The sequence below is a fragment of the Periplaneta americana genome, chromosome 3, assembly GCF_040183065.1.
Source record: "Periplaneta americana isolate PAMFEO1 chromosome 3, P.americana_PAMFEO1_priV1, whole genome shotgun sequence".
In the NCBI taxonomy this organism is placed as follows: Eukaryota; Metazoa; Arthropoda; class Insecta; order Blattodea; family Blattidae; genus Periplaneta; species Periplaneta americana.
Window position 1 is genome coordinate 82,086,061 of NC_091119.1, and position 20,005 is coordinate 82,106,065.

Sequence of the window (20,005 nt, forward strand, 5' to 3'; positions counted from 1 at the left end):
ACCCTGTATACGGAACGATTGTGTTCAATGTGAGCCACGAAAGGGTGCAATGTAGAGTAATCATTTACCCAATGAAAATCTTGAACTGTATATTGATCAGGGCCCTCAGAAAAATAACCTAAAAACTGGATTGTTGTTTGACAATGTAATGGTGGTTACGAAGGTGACAAAATTTGTGGGCTAATTTTTCAATAAATTCGTCGCACGGGTCCACACATTTCACAAATATAGATCTATCTATGCTGACCCACTGTTTGTACACTATTTGATCTAACTCATTTTTCTCCAAAGTTTTTTAACATCACCTTCACAGCTTCAATCCTTAACAATTGACACAGTTCCCCATTATGCAGTCTTCAGCGTTGTCATCAGTCACCACACATCATTATTTGAAGAAGTTGTTTTGTATTAGGCAAAGATTTGAATTGTAAGATCAACTTCTAGATTAGGCCAGTACTTTTTATGTCAGGAAAGATATTACAATGTACCTTATGTTACCATTAAAAGTATCCTCGAGTATTATCTTCGGATATTGTTACTATGATTTTCAAGAAACATTATTATACAGAATGTTAAAAAGTATCCAATATTTTAGGAGGTGCTAGTATGCATCAAAACAAGAAAATAATGTCTAAATAAACATGGGTCCTACAACACATACTTTCTAAGATCTGAACGCTTGTTTATAGGGAGTGGTCAATGTGATGTCCATTCATGGCAATGCTTTCCTCTGTCCTTCGGTGCAAGGAATCACGCACTCTTTGAAATTGAATTGGTTCCTTCATGTGTCCCCATAACCAAAAGTCTAGGGAATTTAGGTTTGGGGAACCAGCAAGCCAAGGTGAGGGGCTTCCCCGACCAATCCAGCGGTCCTAAAATGTCAGTGTCAGGTGATCACGCGCACTGCGGAGAAAATGTGCTGGTGCGCCATTATGCATGAACCATATTTTTAGTCTCTGCTGACATGGCACATTCTCCAGCAAGGCAGGCAATAAGTTAATAAGAAAGTCCTGAAAGTTTCTATGGTAGCACGTACAGCCCTATTGATCTATTACCAAGAACGCCTGCCCATATGTTGATTGAGAACCGGTGCTGATGCTTGTTTCCTCAACTGCATGGGGTTTTCATCAGCCGACACATGCTGATTACGAAAATTCACAACATCATCTCTGCTGAACCTCTCTCATAACCGCAACCAGGCTTTTGTTTTCAGTATTCCTTACGACGTATCAGTATTCCATGCCATTGGTGTCAACTATGGTATGATTATCTGGTAGCCTGCTGTATTGTAGAGCAGAGAAATGCATTGCCATAAATGGATGTCACATTGAACAATTCCTATGAACAACTGTTCAGATCTCAGAAAGTATGTATTGTAGGACTCATGTTTATTAGACATTTTCTTGTTTTAATGCATGCTATCACCTCCTAAAAATTGGATACTTTTTTAACACCCTGTGTAGTATATACAAAAGTTATGCAATTATGTGATATTAGAATTTGTCTTGAAATTGAAAAAGTGTGTAACACTTAAAAATTTATAAGAAATGAACGATTCAGAGTTGGAAAACAAAATTTACAATACAAACTATTAAAGCTATATTGAATATGAGGAAAAAATATGAAATCTGAAATCTTTACCAGGCATCGCCAAATATAGTCGTGAAAACTTGAAAAAAAATTAGCCAACATTGAGGCCAGAATATTTCCTTTCTTTATTCATTATTTTGGAAGCTGATATAAGCCATTGCTAGATGTATATGAGAGGTAACTGCCCTGAAAAGAACAAGTCTCTATATTAAATATATCCCATTGAAAAACATATTATAAAATACCAAATTTTAGCACTTTTTCGTCATATTGTGTGACATTCCTGGGGACAACCCTTGAAATTTTTTGACATAACTGATTACCTGGTTTGTACTGTAGAAATAATAATATATCTTCCAAATAATATCTGAGTGAAATATTTATCATTGGTCATTTGCTTTTAATATGAGATATTCAACAAAACGTTTTTTTTTTATTCCAGTGCTAATGTTCAAAACATTGAACGGCCCTGTTATGCAAACTATTTATATTCCATGATCTTCCTTTAAGAATTGTGCATGTCATATTAAGATCTCTTCATGAAAAAAAAAAAAAAATGTTAATTTTGCTGGTAGTCATGCAACACTTTTTTTTTTTCAAATTGAGTTCACATGGAATGACCCACGTGCAAATTCTAAATAAGGTACTAGAATAAGTAGACAGCTTCAAATACTTGAAGTATGCTATAAATCAGGTATATTCAAAATTATTGTAAAAGCACCGATTACACGGATGATGCTGCTCTGCATAACACTCACAGAGCGTATTCCGAATCTCACCGGTGAGCAATCCGATGGCATCACGGTGTTATGTCAACGGACCAGTTATTACTACTGGTTTAAGAAATAAATTGTTTATGCTATCTTTTCTTTGAACGAGATGGGAGTACGAAAATTTCGCAAAATTTTGCTAGCGTAGCACAAACAACAACTTGTACAGTCGCCATGACAGCATCGATCCTTCCAGCAGTTTTGTTCCTTATTTCGCTCCAACGTGACGTCATTGATGCCACCGGACCGGTGAGATTCGGAATACGCTGACAGTGTACGGACTGGGCTCCGCAACTACTAAATTGCAGCACAACCCGTGCCATCGCTCTCATTCTCTTACAAATAAGGTTAATAAACTGAATTTAAAAAAGGAAAGAGTATACAATGTAATATTCAGTTATTACATTATTTATTATATTTTATATAGTTATGATACTATTATATCATAGATAATGGTATTTTCATATTCCACCATACATTACAGTCTATTCAACATGTGCATTCTTTTCTGAAAGTAATGGGAAATCTATTTCCAACGAATTTACTGCAATGCGCAAAAGACGCTCATCTGTTAATCGGGATCTATGTTTGGATTTTTTGATTTAGCAACCTTCATTCTCGAAAATATTTATTCGCACACATAAGTCGAGGCGAAGGTAGCTAACATAGTGGCAGCGAATAAGCTCATCTTGGGATATTTCGTTTTGTTCATTTTTCAATACTTCTATGCTTGTCAAATTATATTCTCCGCATTTCGTTCTGAATTTGTAAATCAATGAACTCGTCTTGGAACTGCACTCTCGCGGATTGTACTAAATTTACTATGAAAGGATTAACAAAAAGATTAATATCACTCTCCATACGTCTAAAATCACTAAATCTATGTTCTGTGAATTCACATTTCAGCTGTTCCAGTACAGAGATATAGGCTAATTAACTATATTTTGTTCACGCACCATACATCTCTTTACAAGTTCACCATCCGTGAAGAGTTTTAGTGCCTTAGGTAATTCCCAACATACTACATAACTTGCTCCTAAACACAGACTCTGAATTGTTCGAATTTCTTCAATGTTTTGCCTTTCATGAAGTGCTTTCAATTCTTGAAGCTATAGTGCACGTTGCATTCCTGAAAAATTATTTTATCATAAGTTGTATTTCTGTTGGAATAAAATCACTACAATAACAATGAAATTAATAACAATAATAATAATAAATATAATAATAGGAATAATAATAATAATAATAACAATAATAATAATAATAATAATAATAATAATAATAATAACGTTGGTACATGAATACATATTACAGAAAACAACTTCCCTGTCACTTCGGATTGCAGAGCGTATAATGTCGTTTTATGTTGCTCAGTAGTATTCTTGACAGTACCTTACAACGTAGTAAATACTTCACGTTTTCACCGAACACACAACAAAAATAGTCTTCTTCCCACACTGTACTGAATGATCATTTGCTTACAAAAAGTTTTGACTGTGTCATTGTCCCGTACTGTTCGTACGTTTTCTAATTATTTGAACTGCCTTCCGCAGTCATCCCTCGAGCTTCGAACTAGGATTGTGATTACAGAACGTTGTGATTACAGAACGTAATCGGGAGTCAGAGAATGAGCATACCTGCTATAAAATATAATAATGTGAGGTGTTGCCAGGAAGTCAAAAGGAGGATAGCAATGGCAAAGGAAGGTTTTTATAAAAAAATGGAGTGGCTTCTGCTGATCCCTGGAAAAAGAACAAAAGAAAAGAGCAGTGAAGAGCTTTGTGTGGATTATGGCATTGTATGGGGGCAGAATCATGGACATTACGACAAAGTGATGAGAAATCACTGGACGCATTTAAAATGTGGATATAGAGGAGAACGGATCGTGTGAAATGAAGAGACAGATTAAGAAATAAAGCTATGCTAGAAAGAGTGAGTGAAGAAAGAATTATGCTGAAATTGATCAGGAAGAGAGAAGAAAATTGCCTGGGTCACTGGCTAAGAAGAAATTACCTATCGACGAATATATTGAATTGAATGGTGAACGGTGAAACAGTTTGGGCAGGAGAAGATATCAGAAATCATATATAACATTAAGATTTTATCGATCGCATACGGAGACGAAGAAGCAGGCGGGAAATATGCGCGGGCTTGGTTAATGAAAACCTAAACTAACCAAACCTAACCTTCCAATATGTAAGCTGTGTAACCAAAGCACGAAGGGAACTTCTTGATTTGATCTGGAACGTACACGCGAAAATAAATCCAGGTAAGGATCACGCTGGCACTGCATGAGAAGTCCACGGATGTGCAGTTTGATGTCACAGCCAAGTTCTTCCTGTCGCGAGCCCCTCCTCTTAATCTCGATGCCCCATTCGAAGCTTACTTTAAAAAGATGTCAGTGCTATCTTCACTGCACAGACATCCGAGATAACAGCAAATTTATTACACGAACAATAGAATTTTGTAGAATTTCTGTATTCGATTTTAGTAACGTTAGTTTTATTATTTCAGACTTACTTAATATGCAATTTTATCTGCATAACAACATTAAGTTCTGTTTTTTGCAGCTAAACCAGAAATTATTCAGTTCGAACGGCTTGATTTTATCTCGCCTGATGGCAGTCAAAGGAACTACAAATGCTTGGTGTACAGTCCCCCACCAGTGGACATAACAATGAAGTTTAAGAAGTGTAATTGGACAAATGAAGAAGGATGTAAAAAATCACAAAATAAAGGCTTTAAAGATATCGGCGTAAGTAATAAATTATATTTTGAGAACTACTTAGGTTCCATTTTATTAAGTATTTTAAGCATAATTCAAGAAAAAATTTTTCCGGGGCCGGACATCGAAACCGGGACTTTTGGTTGAGCGCGCCAACGCTCTATCGACTGAGGTACCCAGGAACTCTACCAGACCCCGCCTCAATTATACCCTTTTTTGTCTACATACCTCAAGCGGGCTGCTAAGACCTCACAGAGCCAAAATTGAGTGCCCACTTTCTGTGTGACTTAAATTTATGTTTTTATGTTAACGAACAGTGACGTGTATTATACAAATCTGGCTGTCAGATATAGTTCCCTGTGAAGCTGATTTGAATAATTTCAAGAGAGTTCCTGTGTAGCTCAGCTGTGTGGGTGGATGAGTCGTAATTGAGGCCCCACGTTGGACGCCATTTGAGGGTGGTTGTCGTTATTGCCCCGCGTTGGGCGCCGTTTGTGGGTGGATGCGTCTCGGTCGTGGTCCTCAATTAATCAATCGATGCGATGGATGATGCCCTCGCTCGCATCAGCCTGCTGGTCCACGGCTGTCAGCACTCGTCCTTCGGGAAGAGCGAATAGGGTAGGCAAATTTCTATTGTTTTAAGTATTGGGCGCCAGCCCACCCTATTTCGACGCTCGGTGTAGCGTGGGATCCACTCAGGGTAGCCGAGGTACAGTTGTGGTGTAGGATGATGTCGGGAATACTACCAAGCCGGCTACTTATATAAAAGGCAGTGTTGATTCCAAAAAACGATAAGTTTATTGTCGTATTCACTTGGTAAACCCTTGAGTATGTATTTCCGGCTGAACTTGTAATTCAATCGTTGGTCGCACTTCTGTATCGACTCTATGGCAGCGCTGAATATGCTCTGTCCAATACTATAACTTCAATCCTTTGTTCCATACACTATGATCGAAGCTCCTAAACGTTGACGAGTAGTCTCGTCGATGACAAAGTTCTATCTATCGAGTCTTCGCCGGAAGAAAAACTATTGAGTTGGGCCGCCGACACCAAAAAGCACAGTGTGTGGGGCCGTCGACACGAAAAAAGATCGGCTCCGTATGTAGGGCCGTCGACACGAAAAGAAGTTGTAGTAGTGCTCTCCGCGCCCCGTCACCCTTATTTATAAAAACCTATCCTACGCTAGAACTAACTATCCTATTGGCTAACAACTACGTCACTTAACCGACCTAAAATCTATTCTCTATTGGTCCAAAGTGATCTCATAAGCTGAACCAAGATCTCTTCTCATTGGGCGCGAAATATGTCATCTCTAAATTTAGACTTTGGACTTCCCACAACATCACATTAGTTAGTAGATTTTTCGAGAATCACTCTACTCCTTTTGGAAAACCCCGGGCTTTGCAATAGCTTTCCCACGGGTCCAGTCCAACTTTCGGATTTTATGCTTCAACAAGTCTCTATGCAAAACCCCGCACAAGGTGGCCATAAATCTGTGCGATGCTGACAAGTGACGGGGTACGACACACCTGCGTGGGAAACTAATTATAACCAAGTCGCCAGAACACCCCCGCGAATACAAGTAACTAAAATATGGAGATATCACTTTGCTATTAAATCGGTCTCTCCCTCTCCTAATTACTGCTTCAGCTGGTAAACCGTTGGCACGCTTGGCCAAAGGTTCCGACTCGATGCCCAGTCCGGAACAATTTTTCCCTTGAAATTATTCAAGTCAGCTTTACAGGAAGCTAGATCTGAAAGTCAGATTGGTATATGTTAAGCATACTTTCGCTGCGTGATGTAGTAAGCTTATATGTAGTATAGCTAAAAAATTCATATTTCCATAATATGTATGATTTAAGCTGTTTACATCTGAGACATTATTCATACTCACAACCACTAACACCATCATCATTACTCCAACGACTACCACCACGCCACCCCACCCACCTTCTATGACTGAGACACTGTTGAGTACTATAAAACAGCGTTTCTGAAACTTTTTTGAAGTGGGGACCACTTTTTAAAGTCACAACAGTTCCACGGACCACCTTACTCTTGTTCCCTTCGAAAGCAAATTTATTATATTTGTAGCATATTTTAATGCCAGTACACTTATATTTTAAAATTGAATTAAGGTTTGGTACTTTGGTCCTCTGTTATGAATTCGGGTGGTCTCTGGCTGGTTACAGGCGCGACTCCAGATGTGCAGGGAAAAGATGTCGAGAAGCACCACGTATATAGTGCTTTAAATCCCTCTTTTGTTGCTGAGAGTAGAGTGAGAAGTCGATAGACGGGTAGGGTAATAAATTTCATAAAATGCAGTACTGGGATAAAAAGTGAAATTCGATTGCCATGTGTTATTTCCAAATTCTGAGATTTTAAGCTATAGTGTGATACGCAATTCGTTTGAATTTTATTTTTTCTTCTGTCTTTTTCGAAGGACCACAAGGGCAAACCTCGAGGACCACAGGTGGTCCGCGGACCATAGTTTGAGAAACGCTATAAAAGGATATTGAACATTGGCAAATAGCGGAGCTCTTCGCGGAGACATGGTTTAAGACTAACTTAGTACGGAGAACAAGTTGTATGCTCCATACATAGCACAGGAAACTATATTTTTTCGTGAAAATATTAGACACATGGGTTGTAAATAAAATAGTGACAACACTGCCGGGATTGAGTGACAATATTGAGTGAAGATATTGTCGATGTGTTGAATGATAAAACCGGCTGCTATGACAACAGGTGTTATTATTGTGCGTGATTAAATGTAGAACACTATTTTTAACTGCTCTAAAGCATGTTTAGCCTACCAAACTTGAACAGTGATCGTACATTGAATGTTTGGTCCACAAAATTATACACTAAATATCCTTAAATACTATTATTTTCTAGGGAGTGCTTCACAAAAATAACTTCGAATTCATCTACGAAGTGACAGCAGTTGTTGAAGGAAAAGATGGTATTTTGTCGTGTATTGCAAAAAATGCAATTAGTGAAACAAATATGACTACTAATATCTACGAGAAAGGTATGTGCAAATTATTATAGTTATTTACGTTACAAGACCGTTATATAGAACTTAACATGCGAGCATGGAATTTAACTAAACGAGTGACAGCTAGTTTAGTTATCCATGTGAATATGTTGAGTTCTTATAACAGTCGTGTATTGTACAACGTTTTATGGTATTTTGAATCGTATATGTTAAGAGAAAATAAATTAATAATTGAATCGGTCGAAGCGAAAAGGAACTAAGTCAAAATATGCAGTCTTTGGGTTATGGCAACAATTTGAACAACGAATGTCATGCGCATCGAACGGTGGAAGAAGGAACTAAGTCAGTCTTTTAACTGTTCTTTGGTCTTCTATAACATAAAAATATATACATTTGTGGAATGTTTTTTGCTTCTCCTGAAAAGTTGTGAAAAGTGACTTAGTTCATTTTAGCTCCTACTGCTTCAATTGATTTTGCATGTTATTGGAACAGAAATTATTGAGAATTTGAAGGTATAATAACAATTGAGAAATGTTTTAATCAGTTACTATGATAGGGAAAACGTCATAGTCGGTTACTATGGTAGGAAAATAAAACAGAAGTATCTACTACAAATGGTTTTGTCTGAGATTAAAATGTAGAAACAGAGTGCATTGAAATTCCTAACGAAATATTGGTAGAAGCAGAACAAGCAAGTCAAAAAGAGCTATACCAGGAAAATTGCAAGATCGATGTTATAAGGAAGGACCTGTTACTATTTTAAAGAATGGCGAAAAAAGAAGGTGGTGAGTGACAAGGGCGCCCGCAGGATCCAATCTCAGTGGCAGCAAGATGGTTAGAAAATTAGAGGAAACAGATGGACGAGGAGAGAGAAAATTGAACATAAAAATAGTCAGTTCTGAAATATAAATTACTCTTCGCATGCATTCATAGTTTGAAGCACTCGCTTTTGTTGAATTGTTTACTGAGAGTTTGAGCAAACATATATCGAATTCATAAAGCAAAATAAAATTAGAAAAAAGTCTTAAAAAATCTCAGTGGTAGCCCCTGCTGGCGCCCTTGGTGAGTGAGGTGTTAAATGAAACGGTTGTGTTGGCTCACGTTGCCCGTTAAATTAAGCACAAATTACAGGAACAATGACGCAAACATAATATAATGAATAGCTTGTTGGTGAATGCTATGAATCATCACACATGAATACTTATTTATATTTTGCTTTCAGATTATTTTATATGTAAATTCTTTCGTGATTTCAATTACTTTATCATTTCACAGGTTTCTAACATTCTAGTTTAATAAATGACAGTGAAAAATAGTAAACGTTTCATTCTTTATTTTTTTTCTTTGGAAAAAGGAAATAATGTCACAGTTACATTATTAGTGTTAAAGTAATAAATAAACATTTGGTTAAATTGAATGCCACTGGGGTTCTTAAATGTCATAATAATTTAGGTGTGTTATGAACAATATTAACTACTGCTGAATTAAAAAATCGTCAATAAGAATAGTTTTATCATTTGCAACACCTATGCGTTTTATCTACTTCGTTTTTCGAATAGTTTTTATTTCTGTGGTAATAACTTATGAAGTAAAGAATTTAAAATAAATTCGTAATTTTATTTTCGCTTAAATGGCTATTAATATTTTATTACTACTTTTTGCGCTTGTAGAAAATTGCGTAATTCATTGGATTTTCAACGCAACGCAAAATACGTGTAATTTATATAATATATTATCTACGTAAATATTAACAGACCCGGATTCGATCCCCTGCGCCGGAGCGAATTTTTCTCCTTTAATAACCATTACTACCATAACAAATGTACATTATGTAATTTACGCGGCCACATCTTTCTTGTATTAGTTCATATTTATAGTCATTCAGGCTTGGCTAATCCATTGAGTTATGAAACATAAACATCATTCATGGCATGTAAAGTTTGATTTCTATTTAATTTCGTTGCAGATGACCAATTTAACAATCAACTGAAGATGTTCCAGGACCCAAAAGAAGTAGTGACTAACAGTAGCTTTACCTTAGTGTGTGAGTCAGATAAAGCCGAACTAGAATGGTTTCACAATCATGCAGAAATAAAAAATGACAGCAAAGGTAAGTTATTTAAGACCCTATAGTATATTTTGACTATACAGTGCTCTCATTTTACGAGGAAAATAGATTACAACGGAACCCCGGCGTACACTTTCCTGCTTGCACCAGCGGGGAGCATGTTCCGTTACTACCGGCAATTTTTTTACATTGCGGAACTGACTGCTGGGATGTTTTGTAGAACTGTCTTCCCACGCTCGATGGGGAGCGCAGGAAGTCGGCCGGCGGCGGAATGATGCGAAGTTTCTCGTAAAACGAGAACACTGTATGTGTATGAAAATATTGCAGAACTAACAGGCTATAATATTAGAAGGATTATAATTGAAGAAGCATTAAAGTGGTTTCAGGCTAATGGTTTATAGCTTAACGCTAATAAAACTCAGAATATTCTATTTATATTGTCAAATAGTTACCAGGGTGAATGCCTCAATCAGTAAAGCTTTCAGGCATTATTTTGGATTATAAATTTCCGTGGAATGATCAGTTGATTCAGTCTATGTAAGACTTTCTACACCTTTTCCAGATGTATTTCAGAAAGTACCATTTGTATTTCAGATTTATCAATTGTATTTCATAAAGCACCGTTTCTATTTCAGATTAGTCAATTGTATTTCAAAAAGCATGATTTGTATTTCAGATTAGTCAATTATATTTCAGAAAGCATTGTTTGTATTTCAGATTTATCAATTGTATTTCAGAAAGCGCCATTTGTATTTCAGATTATTCAATTGAATTTCAGAAAGCTTCATTTGTATTTCAGAAAGCATCATTTGTATTTCAGATTCATCAATTATATTTCAGAACCCGTCAATTATATTTCAGATAATAATTGAATCCTATATTTTTGTTGTCATGGGAACTATGTAATTGTTTATCATGAGTTTGCAATAACGAGTTTATTAGGCTTCATTTTGTCTTTGACTTTTCCGTATTTTACAATTTATTTTGTCAATATCAATAAATAAGTATGTACGAAGGGGGACCCAAATATAACCGGATTTTTTTTTTTTTGAATTTTTATTGAACTCTACATTCACAGTACCTACTTTAGTCCCCTTCAAAGTATTGTCCATGTGCATTAATGCACTTGTCCCAACGCTTTGGCCACTGCTGGAAACAGTCCTGGAACTCTTGAGGCAGGATACTGTTCAAAGCCGTTAGCGTGCTTTCTTTGACGTCATCCACATAATCGCTTTCCCTTCAGACATTTCTTCATCCGTGGAAACAAAAAGAAGTCCGACGGATCCAGATCGGGTGAGTAGGGTGGATGAGGCACAAACACCATATTGTTGTTTGTCAAAAATTGTCGGACCGTCAGAGCTGTGTGGGCTGGAACATTGTCGTGGTGAAGCAACCAGTTCCCATTTCTCCACATTTCGGGCCGTTTTCGTCGCACACTCTCTCGCAATCTTTGTAACATATCCAAATAGAAATGTTGGTTCACTGTTTGTCCTGGCGGAACCAACTCTTTGTGGAGAATGCCATTCACATCAAAAAAACAAATCAACATTGTTTTCAAATTGGATCGCACTTGACTGCTTTCTTAGGTCGCGGTGAATTTGAAGTTTTCCACTGGCTCGATGCTTGCTTTGATTCTGGATCGTAGCCATAGCACCAAGACTCATCCCCAGTCACAATTTATTCTTTTAAGAAAATTTTAATCGTTCTGCACTTCACTCTTCAAGTCGCGGCAAACTTTCACGAGGTTTTCTCTTTGGTCATCTGTGAGCAAGCGAGGAACAAATTTTGCAGACATCCGTCTCATGTGCAAATCTGCAATTAGCTGGACCGTGCTCCATGACAGGTTCGTTTGCTCAGAAACTTCGTCAATGGTCTTTCGACAATCTTATCAATTGCACGTTTGATTTTGGCAATGTTTTCGTCATTTCTTCCTGTCGAAGGACGCCCGGGGCGTGGCATGTCTTCAGTTATGTTGCCAGATTTGAAACGGGAAAACCACTCGTAGACCTGTGATTTCCCCTAAGCATCATCATTAAAGGCTTGCTGAAACATCCCAACGGTCTCGGTTGCAGTTTTCCCTAACAGAAAACAAAATTTCACACACACTCTTTGTTCCTTGTGGTCGGCCATCTCACTAATCACCAAACGGTTGAAACAGAAACGCAAACAACACAGCACCACAAACACGGGTAATATTTTGGCGAATCCTCGGACCTCATTTCATCTCACTACATCTCGCCAAAAAAAAAAAAAAAAAAAAAAAAAAAAAAAAAAAAAAAAAAAAAATTGTACAACATTGTAAAAATTTTAGAAAATTACTAAATTGTAAAACTATAAAACTTTGTAAAAATTGTAATTGTAATATTGTAAAATGTTGACATGTTCCACATCTTAAAGCTTCATTGCTCATGTAAGATCTATGGAATAAAATGAATGAATGAATGAATGAATGAACAAACCACTTAACGCAGACTGACGCCAGCTCACTAACGGTAGCGGGAGACCCCAAATTAACACCACCTAAGAGCAGAACTCGTAACTACAAACCATGCGCGCGCAACAGTTCGGTTCCGGTTACTTTTGGGTCCAACCTCGTATATACCATTGAAAAACAGCGAATTACAAACTACGTATGTGTATTGTAATTTTTAAAGTAAGGTACTTACAGTAGTTCAAAATAACTACTGCATTCATAATCCTATGAATGTTAGAATTGAGGACGTAGCTGCAATAAGGGCCCATACTCCAAAATGCTGTTCTGAGATATATAGAGTTGAAATTTTTAAAGCAGTGCACTAAATGTAATAACTACTGGATAAGTAGTATTGTGTTTTTTACAAAATATAACATAAATGCTAAAAGCATTTTAATCCAATGTTATATATTAAAAAAATAATGTATTCAAGTAATGCATGTAATGGGCCCTTTTTCTGGAGAACGTACTTTCAATACAAAAATAAATATAAGCTGTGTGTAGTCTTTATAAAATTATTAATTATATTTTATATAGAATGTAGCAATATTATTAATAATATTCATTAACATTTTTAGAACTCGAAACTTTTTCCACATAACACAGCAAATAACGAACACTTTGAAGAGTTAGAAATATTTTCAAAAGAAAATAACGAATCATGAATATTTAGACTTTATGACATTTTTTGCACACAAAATAACAAATAATGAACATGTTGAAAAGTTAAAAATATTTTAAAAACAAAATAAGAAACAGAAGTTTATCAAGCAAGGTAACACATCATGAACTTGTTGAATAGTAAAAAATGTTTTTCAAACAAGGTAGAACATTTTTTTGTTTATTCCACATCCATATTTTCCACATAATTTTCCTCCTCATCTCTGTCATCACTTCCACGCTCCTCTTCATCTTCCATAGTCTCAGAAGGTTGGAAAAGAGACTCATAAAATGAGTGGCTTTCCTCTTTCACATGCAGAATGTATCAAAAGGTCAGGTCAATCCTTAAGGAGGTGATTCAGGACCTTATTTGCAACAAACAAATCCTAATACACTTTTTCAATATCCATCCCCGTTTCCGAGTTACACGAGTATCACGTACCGTATCTATTACCATTTGATTCCTGTGGACCTGTCTGCTTGTCAGTTGTCTAGAGCAGATGCTTAAAATGTCCCCCTCTCGCACGAACACACACTTCAGCATGCCATCTGACCTCTCGCTGCACATTATCCAATCCGTGTTGGTGTATCCCCATTGCAGCCGTGTTAACCTTTGCAACGAGCTCTTCCGTGCTTGCTATCTCCATTTGGTACACTTTCTCCTTCATGCAGTCCCAGAGAAAAAAGTCCTATGGTGTTAGGTTTGTAACTCGATCCGACTCATTCCATCGTAGGTTCCGTGTGATTCAGTGATTCTTGGTGATACAGTGATTGGCCCATTTATCATTGAGGACCTGAATTTCGTAGAAGGTATGGTTACACCGATATTGGATGATATGCCTTTACAGTCACGACGGCATCTATGGTATTAACTAGACGGTGCTCCAGCACATTTCAGACTTCCAGTACACCAATGGTTAGATCACCATTTTTCAGGTAGATGGATTGGTAGGGGTGGTCCCGTTGCCTGGCCAGCCCAGTCCCCAGACCTAACACCATTGGACTTCTTTCTCTGGGGCTGCATGAAGGAGAAAGTGTACCAAACGGAGGTGGCAAGTAGGCAAGAGCTCGTTGCAAAGATTAACACGGCTGCAATGGAGATACACCAACACGGATTGGATGTGCAGCGAGAGGTCAGACTGCATGCTGAAGCGTGTGTTCTTGCGAGAGGGGGACATTTTGAGCATCTGCTCTAGACAACTGACAATTAGCCTATCTTCTCTCAAGCAGACAGGTCCACAGGAATCAAATGGTAATAGATACTGTACGTGATATTCGTGTAACTCGAAAACGGGAATTAATATTGAAAAAGTGTATTAGGATTTTTTGTTGCAAATAAGGTCCTGAATAACCTCCTTAAGGATTGACCTGACCTTTTGATACACCCTGTATAAAAATAAGAGACATATCCTTAATTTTATTTTCTTCATTGGAACTCGAAACGCTGATTGAAGATCCAGTCTTGGAGAGCAGATTTTCATGTATGAAAATGTTCTATAGATAAAGGACCTATAACATATATTACAATAAACAGGTTTACTAGCATTGTTGTTAAAAACTTTTCAACGAAACTTTGAGTATAACAAAGAAACTATGGAGAATTGATTAATGCATTCTCCAGAAAAAGGACCTAAGGGCCCTTATTGCGGCTACGTCCTCAATTACACGAAATATAAATGTAGCAAATTGTTCGCTCATGCTATTCTAAAATACAATTAACACTTTCTGAAATACAAATTGATAACTTCTGAAATACAAATCACTAATCTGAAATACAATTGATGAATCTGAAATACAAGTGACGCTTTCTGAAATACAATTGATGAATCTGAAATACAAGTGATGCTTTCTGAAATACAATTGATGAATCTGAAATACAAGTGACGCTTTCTGAAATACAATTGATGAATCTGAAATACAAGTGACGCTTTCTGAAATATAATTGATGAATCTGAAATACAAGTGACGCTTTCTGAAATACAATTGATGAATCTGAAATACAAGTGACGCTTTCTGAAATACAATTGATGAATCTGAAATATAAATTATGCTTTCTGAAATACAACTGACGAATCTGAAATACAATTGACGGGTTCTGAAATACAGTTGACGAATCTGAAATACAATTTTTTTTTTGTTAAAACGTCCACAAAATTAGTGACGAAAGAATTCTTGAAAAGTGCTTGTTATGCCTTCTTTTTTTATAGTATTATGAAATATGGAATACATTTGTGGAGTAGTCTAATGCTAGTAAAATAAATAAGGTAGCCTACTTATTCTACAGAAGAAGCGGTGAGAATTATATCAGGGACATCATTTGTCTCTCACTGCAGAATAAAATATTACCTGTAATCAATTCTTATATTTTTGAGTGTTTAATTAAAATCAGATATTCGTTACCCGAATATTATAGGGTAAAAATGAACATAATTATTTCACATAAAGAGCACATCAAGTAAACCCGGAAAGATTTCAAGACTGTTTATATGACTGGTTACTTTTTTGCATTGTTAACTCTATATTAGTGTCTTATTGTTGTGCTAACTGTTGGAGTTACTTGTTAACAATGTGACGCTGAAACTTGTATTCAGATTACCGCCCAGCGAAAATTCTGATATATTGTGTTTTATATTTTTGAAGATTGGCTAATTAATATTAACCCGGCACACTCAAAATTACACTCACATTCATACAAATTTCCAGACTCTAGACATCCAAGCAATTTTTCTTCTTCAAGGAAAATTCACCGAGAACTGAGCCTGGGAATCGAACCCGGGACCTCCAGATCTGGAAGCCAGCATGCTGACCAACAGATGACGGAAGCAGTCAAACTGATTATTTGTTAATCCCTTTTATGACTTATAAGAGTACCTGAATTCGAATATCAGTATAATATTCTAGTTCGATTCTTTCACGATGTCTAAAACAATATGTGATTGTTATTGACTTATTGAAATAAAATTACAATTACATATTCCCTTTATGTTTGTTGTTAGCTCGACGTAGGCGCCGTAGGCAAAACGATGATGGATTCATCTCAGCAATAGTAACAGAAAAGCTTATGGAAAATTTTTGCTCATTCATGAGAAACTGAAACTTATCCAATCAAATTCTTTGAATTTTATAGAATGTCTTTGAACTCATTCAACTATCTGAAGTCTGTTGTGAGTTATATCCTAATAAAACAAGATACTGTTATGCGACATTGTATTGGAGTCGAAGAAAAACGTGATGTTACACTATAAACAATATTGATTTGAGAGGTCTGTCCTGTAAAAGAATTGTACGTTATTTTACCAAACAAAATCGCTGTGAAGGATTTGCTAGAACACTTTTCTACCTATACATTTTATTATTGAAAAATTCTTCAGGTCGAAACCGGAAGAAGAAAAAAATATGTACTTCTAAAGAGAGATTTTGAAAAGAGTTAAAACTTGCGGCAACTTAGCCCGGACTGCACATAAGCTAAGCAATATTTATTGACACTGTATTGTTAGTAACAAATCTGTCATGATAATAATTTCCTACCTAAAAGTCAATCTCACTCTCTTTCTCTCTCTCTCTCCCCCTCTCTCTCTCTCTCTACTTCATTCCTTCATAAACACAAGCTGATCCGCTTGTTCTGACCACATATTATACATACTGAGAATTTCAAATACTAGAAAAACGAATTTTCCTTCATATTTGGGGATGTCTTTCTCCCATTGTACATTTCATCCAAAAGGAAACAGAGTTTACATTCTGTTAAACTTTATAGATCACGTTTCTCGGAATATCAAATTTCGGGAGCGGGGGGGGGGGGGATGAAAGGTGAATCTTAGGGTATGTTACAGTCTCAGTGTTTCATAAAGTTAATGAAACACATAAGTTCCCTTTTGGTAATTGCATTTGCAGCCAGGTATACAACTCCTTGGTATTTTATTTAGGCCTAATGTATTCTAAAATAAACGATTCACATTAATAATTGAATTGAAATTTGCTCTCGAATTAGCTCTCAGATATCGCAATTTGTACCATCCCGCTTTTCTTATAACGTTATAATATCTTTTGATCTCTTCTTGCAGTTCTAACAGCAGCTATAGCAACACTTCACAATTCGACAGAAAAGTATACTACATTGCAGTTTGTGAGCATGCTGCTTCTGCCTTCCATTCTTTCAGTATTTTGGCCTCCGGCCTGTAACGAGCGGGAGTTGGGGGTTAGAAATTCCAGTGTGACAAAGAGAGGGTTTGAGGACTCTCAAAGACTAGTTGGCAAGTAGAATGCCACGAACCATATTACCGGTAGCTTTCTTTAATAAATTATTCCCTCAATAGACAAATAACGTGGAAATACCAGATTCTACGAAGCAACATTCATAAAAGGCACTATTATGCAAGTTAACATAATATATGCACTGAAGTCAAAGAAAAGGACATAATATGCAATATAAAATAGAAAAAACTGGAGAATGCTGGGTTTGCAGTGAAAGACCTGCCATTGGGCAGAACACTATGAATGAATGAGTGAATGTATGCAATATAAAACTCTAAATATGTGCTATTAAATCTGAAATCTTCAAAATACATTATGCATGAATTTACTCCCAAAAAGGTCAAAACATGCAAACCGAAAAAGTACGGGTATTTCGAAGCTTTTGATTTCGTTGATCACAACTTAATTTCATCAAAATTACAATTTTATGGTATTCGAGAATATGCACTAAATATTTTTATAATGTATCTTCATTGCAGAAGGCAATTAGTTCCAATAGGTGAAAATTGGTCAAGTCTTATCAGTACACATTATGGTGTCCCACAGTAGCAATTAATGACCTTCCAGAATTCATTAAAGCTATAACAATTATGTATGCTGATGACACTGCATTATTATGTTCTAGCTCTACTCTGAATGAATTACATACTCTAACGAACACAGATGGCTTTATGTTTTCAATCTAATGGGTTTTTGCTTAATAAAGAAAAGACTATCAACATAACTTTTAGCCTAAATCATCTATCAAAAAAGGAAACATACAAAACTATACTAAATTTCTAGGACTTTTTATAGGCTCCAGTTTAACATGGGGAAAAATATATATGCATAAAGTTATCAAGAGTTATACAGGGATATCATTTTATTTTTACTTCAATTTTTATTGTACCTGAGTTTTTTAATGTACTCCACTCCCATTCCTTCTACTAGTGAACTTCCACCAATCTTCCGCACAGAACCAGACCGCATATGCAAAGCTGCCTTACGGTCACAGTAAACAGTACTGAGTGACTGAGTATAGTACGTTCCAGAAATATGGTCGCGTTTTCCAGTGAATAAAGAGTATTCATTATTTAATCATACAGTATTTTCGTACAGCTACTGTGTGTCGTTTTGGTTACGTTGCATCCAGATTTTCCTCACCCGCTTCTGCTGGGCTGTCCCAGTCCTGTTTTGAAGATATTTTCTGTTAGGAATTGGACGTCTACGTAATATTTCAAATTGTTTAAAATAACTTAAATAAAAGAGCCTCGTTAAGTATTTAACTGTCACGTCATTTTCCCCTTTCTACGATCCTGCGACATAACCACTTGGACGGATAGTAGATAGCAAATGTGAATAAATTTATCTGTGCGGATCGGGCAGAAGTGAAGACTGAATTTACAGTAGGTAAGGTACTCTGTTATAGAGTACGTGCAGAATTATTACAATATGAGTTACTGGTACGAAAGACGAAACCGGAAATTGGAATTAGGTGCAATAAACTATAGTGCGATAATATGCATTAAAGAACTGAAACCTCTATCGAAATTAACAGCTATCATTTTCAACACTTAGTTTAAATATCCAGATTTTGATTATTTTTAAATTTAATGTACTCTCTATAATGTATGCTAATGTGCTACAAGACAGAAGGCTATAATATACACTGCATAATGAATACTTCCCCATGGATAGCTCAGTTCGTGAGTAAAAACACGTGGTGTTAATACTGTATTGTGTTTTTATTAAATAAAAACCTAACGAAAATGATCAAACTCAAAAACGTAATATTTCCAAGTTTAGGTACGTTAATGGATGCACTAATTTTCTTCCCTCCTGTACCTAGTGAAGTGATTTGTTTGTGCTTTACACCAATATCACAAACTCCGGTCATGGAAGGGGATATTAACAGTGTTTCCGGTTCTCAGCCGTTAATCCAAAGGTATAGTCAGATTAATATTAGAAACGTTAGTAAAAAGAAAATGTCCCTGTATATTTATTAAAGAAATTAGTGCCTTGAGTTTCTCAAAATTATTTAAGATGTGCCTACTTTTCATTCTTTCAGTCGTCAATCCGATATGCCTTAATTTTCTGGGGAAATGGTAGCAAAATTGGGAGTGTCTTGATTTTGTAAAAGGAAGCCATTAGAATTCTATGTCAATCAAACTTCAGTATCTTGAACATTGTCGACCACTTTTCAAACAATCACAGATATCAACAGTCATAAATAAATAAATACACACACACGACTTAGTTCTTTACACTCGACATAATATGGACTGTTATTCATTAGTAGCCAATATGCATGATGATAAAATTGTAAATAGTGAACAAATTAATATTCCATACTGTAGATTACATAAGACCAGTACAAATTTTTCTGTCATGTGGATGAAATTATATAAGCTTCCCAGTCAATATTAAAAGTTACCACCAATAGTTTCAAAACTAGATTTTATAATTGGCTTTTAAGTAATTCTTT

At 36.1% G+C, this 20,005-nt stretch overlaps 1 protein-coding gene across 1 annotated transcript in view; it reads left to right on the forward strand.

Moving 5' to 3' along the window:
- LOC138696222 (mast/stem cell growth factor receptor-related protein Kit-like) overlaps nt 1-20,005 on the forward strand; it is a 222,736-nt gene that overhangs the window by 119,466 nt on the left and 83,265 nt on the right. Inside the window, exons 9-11 of the mRNA XM_069820880.1 lie at nt 4,931-5,115; nt 7,984-8,119; nt 10,053-10,196. Of these exons, the coding sequence (XP_069676981.1) occupies nt 4,931-5,115; nt 7,984-8,119; nt 10,053-10,196 (465 nt within the window). The remainder of the gene's footprint in view (nt 1-4,930; nt 5,116-7,983; nt 8,120-10,052; nt 10,197-20,005) is intronic.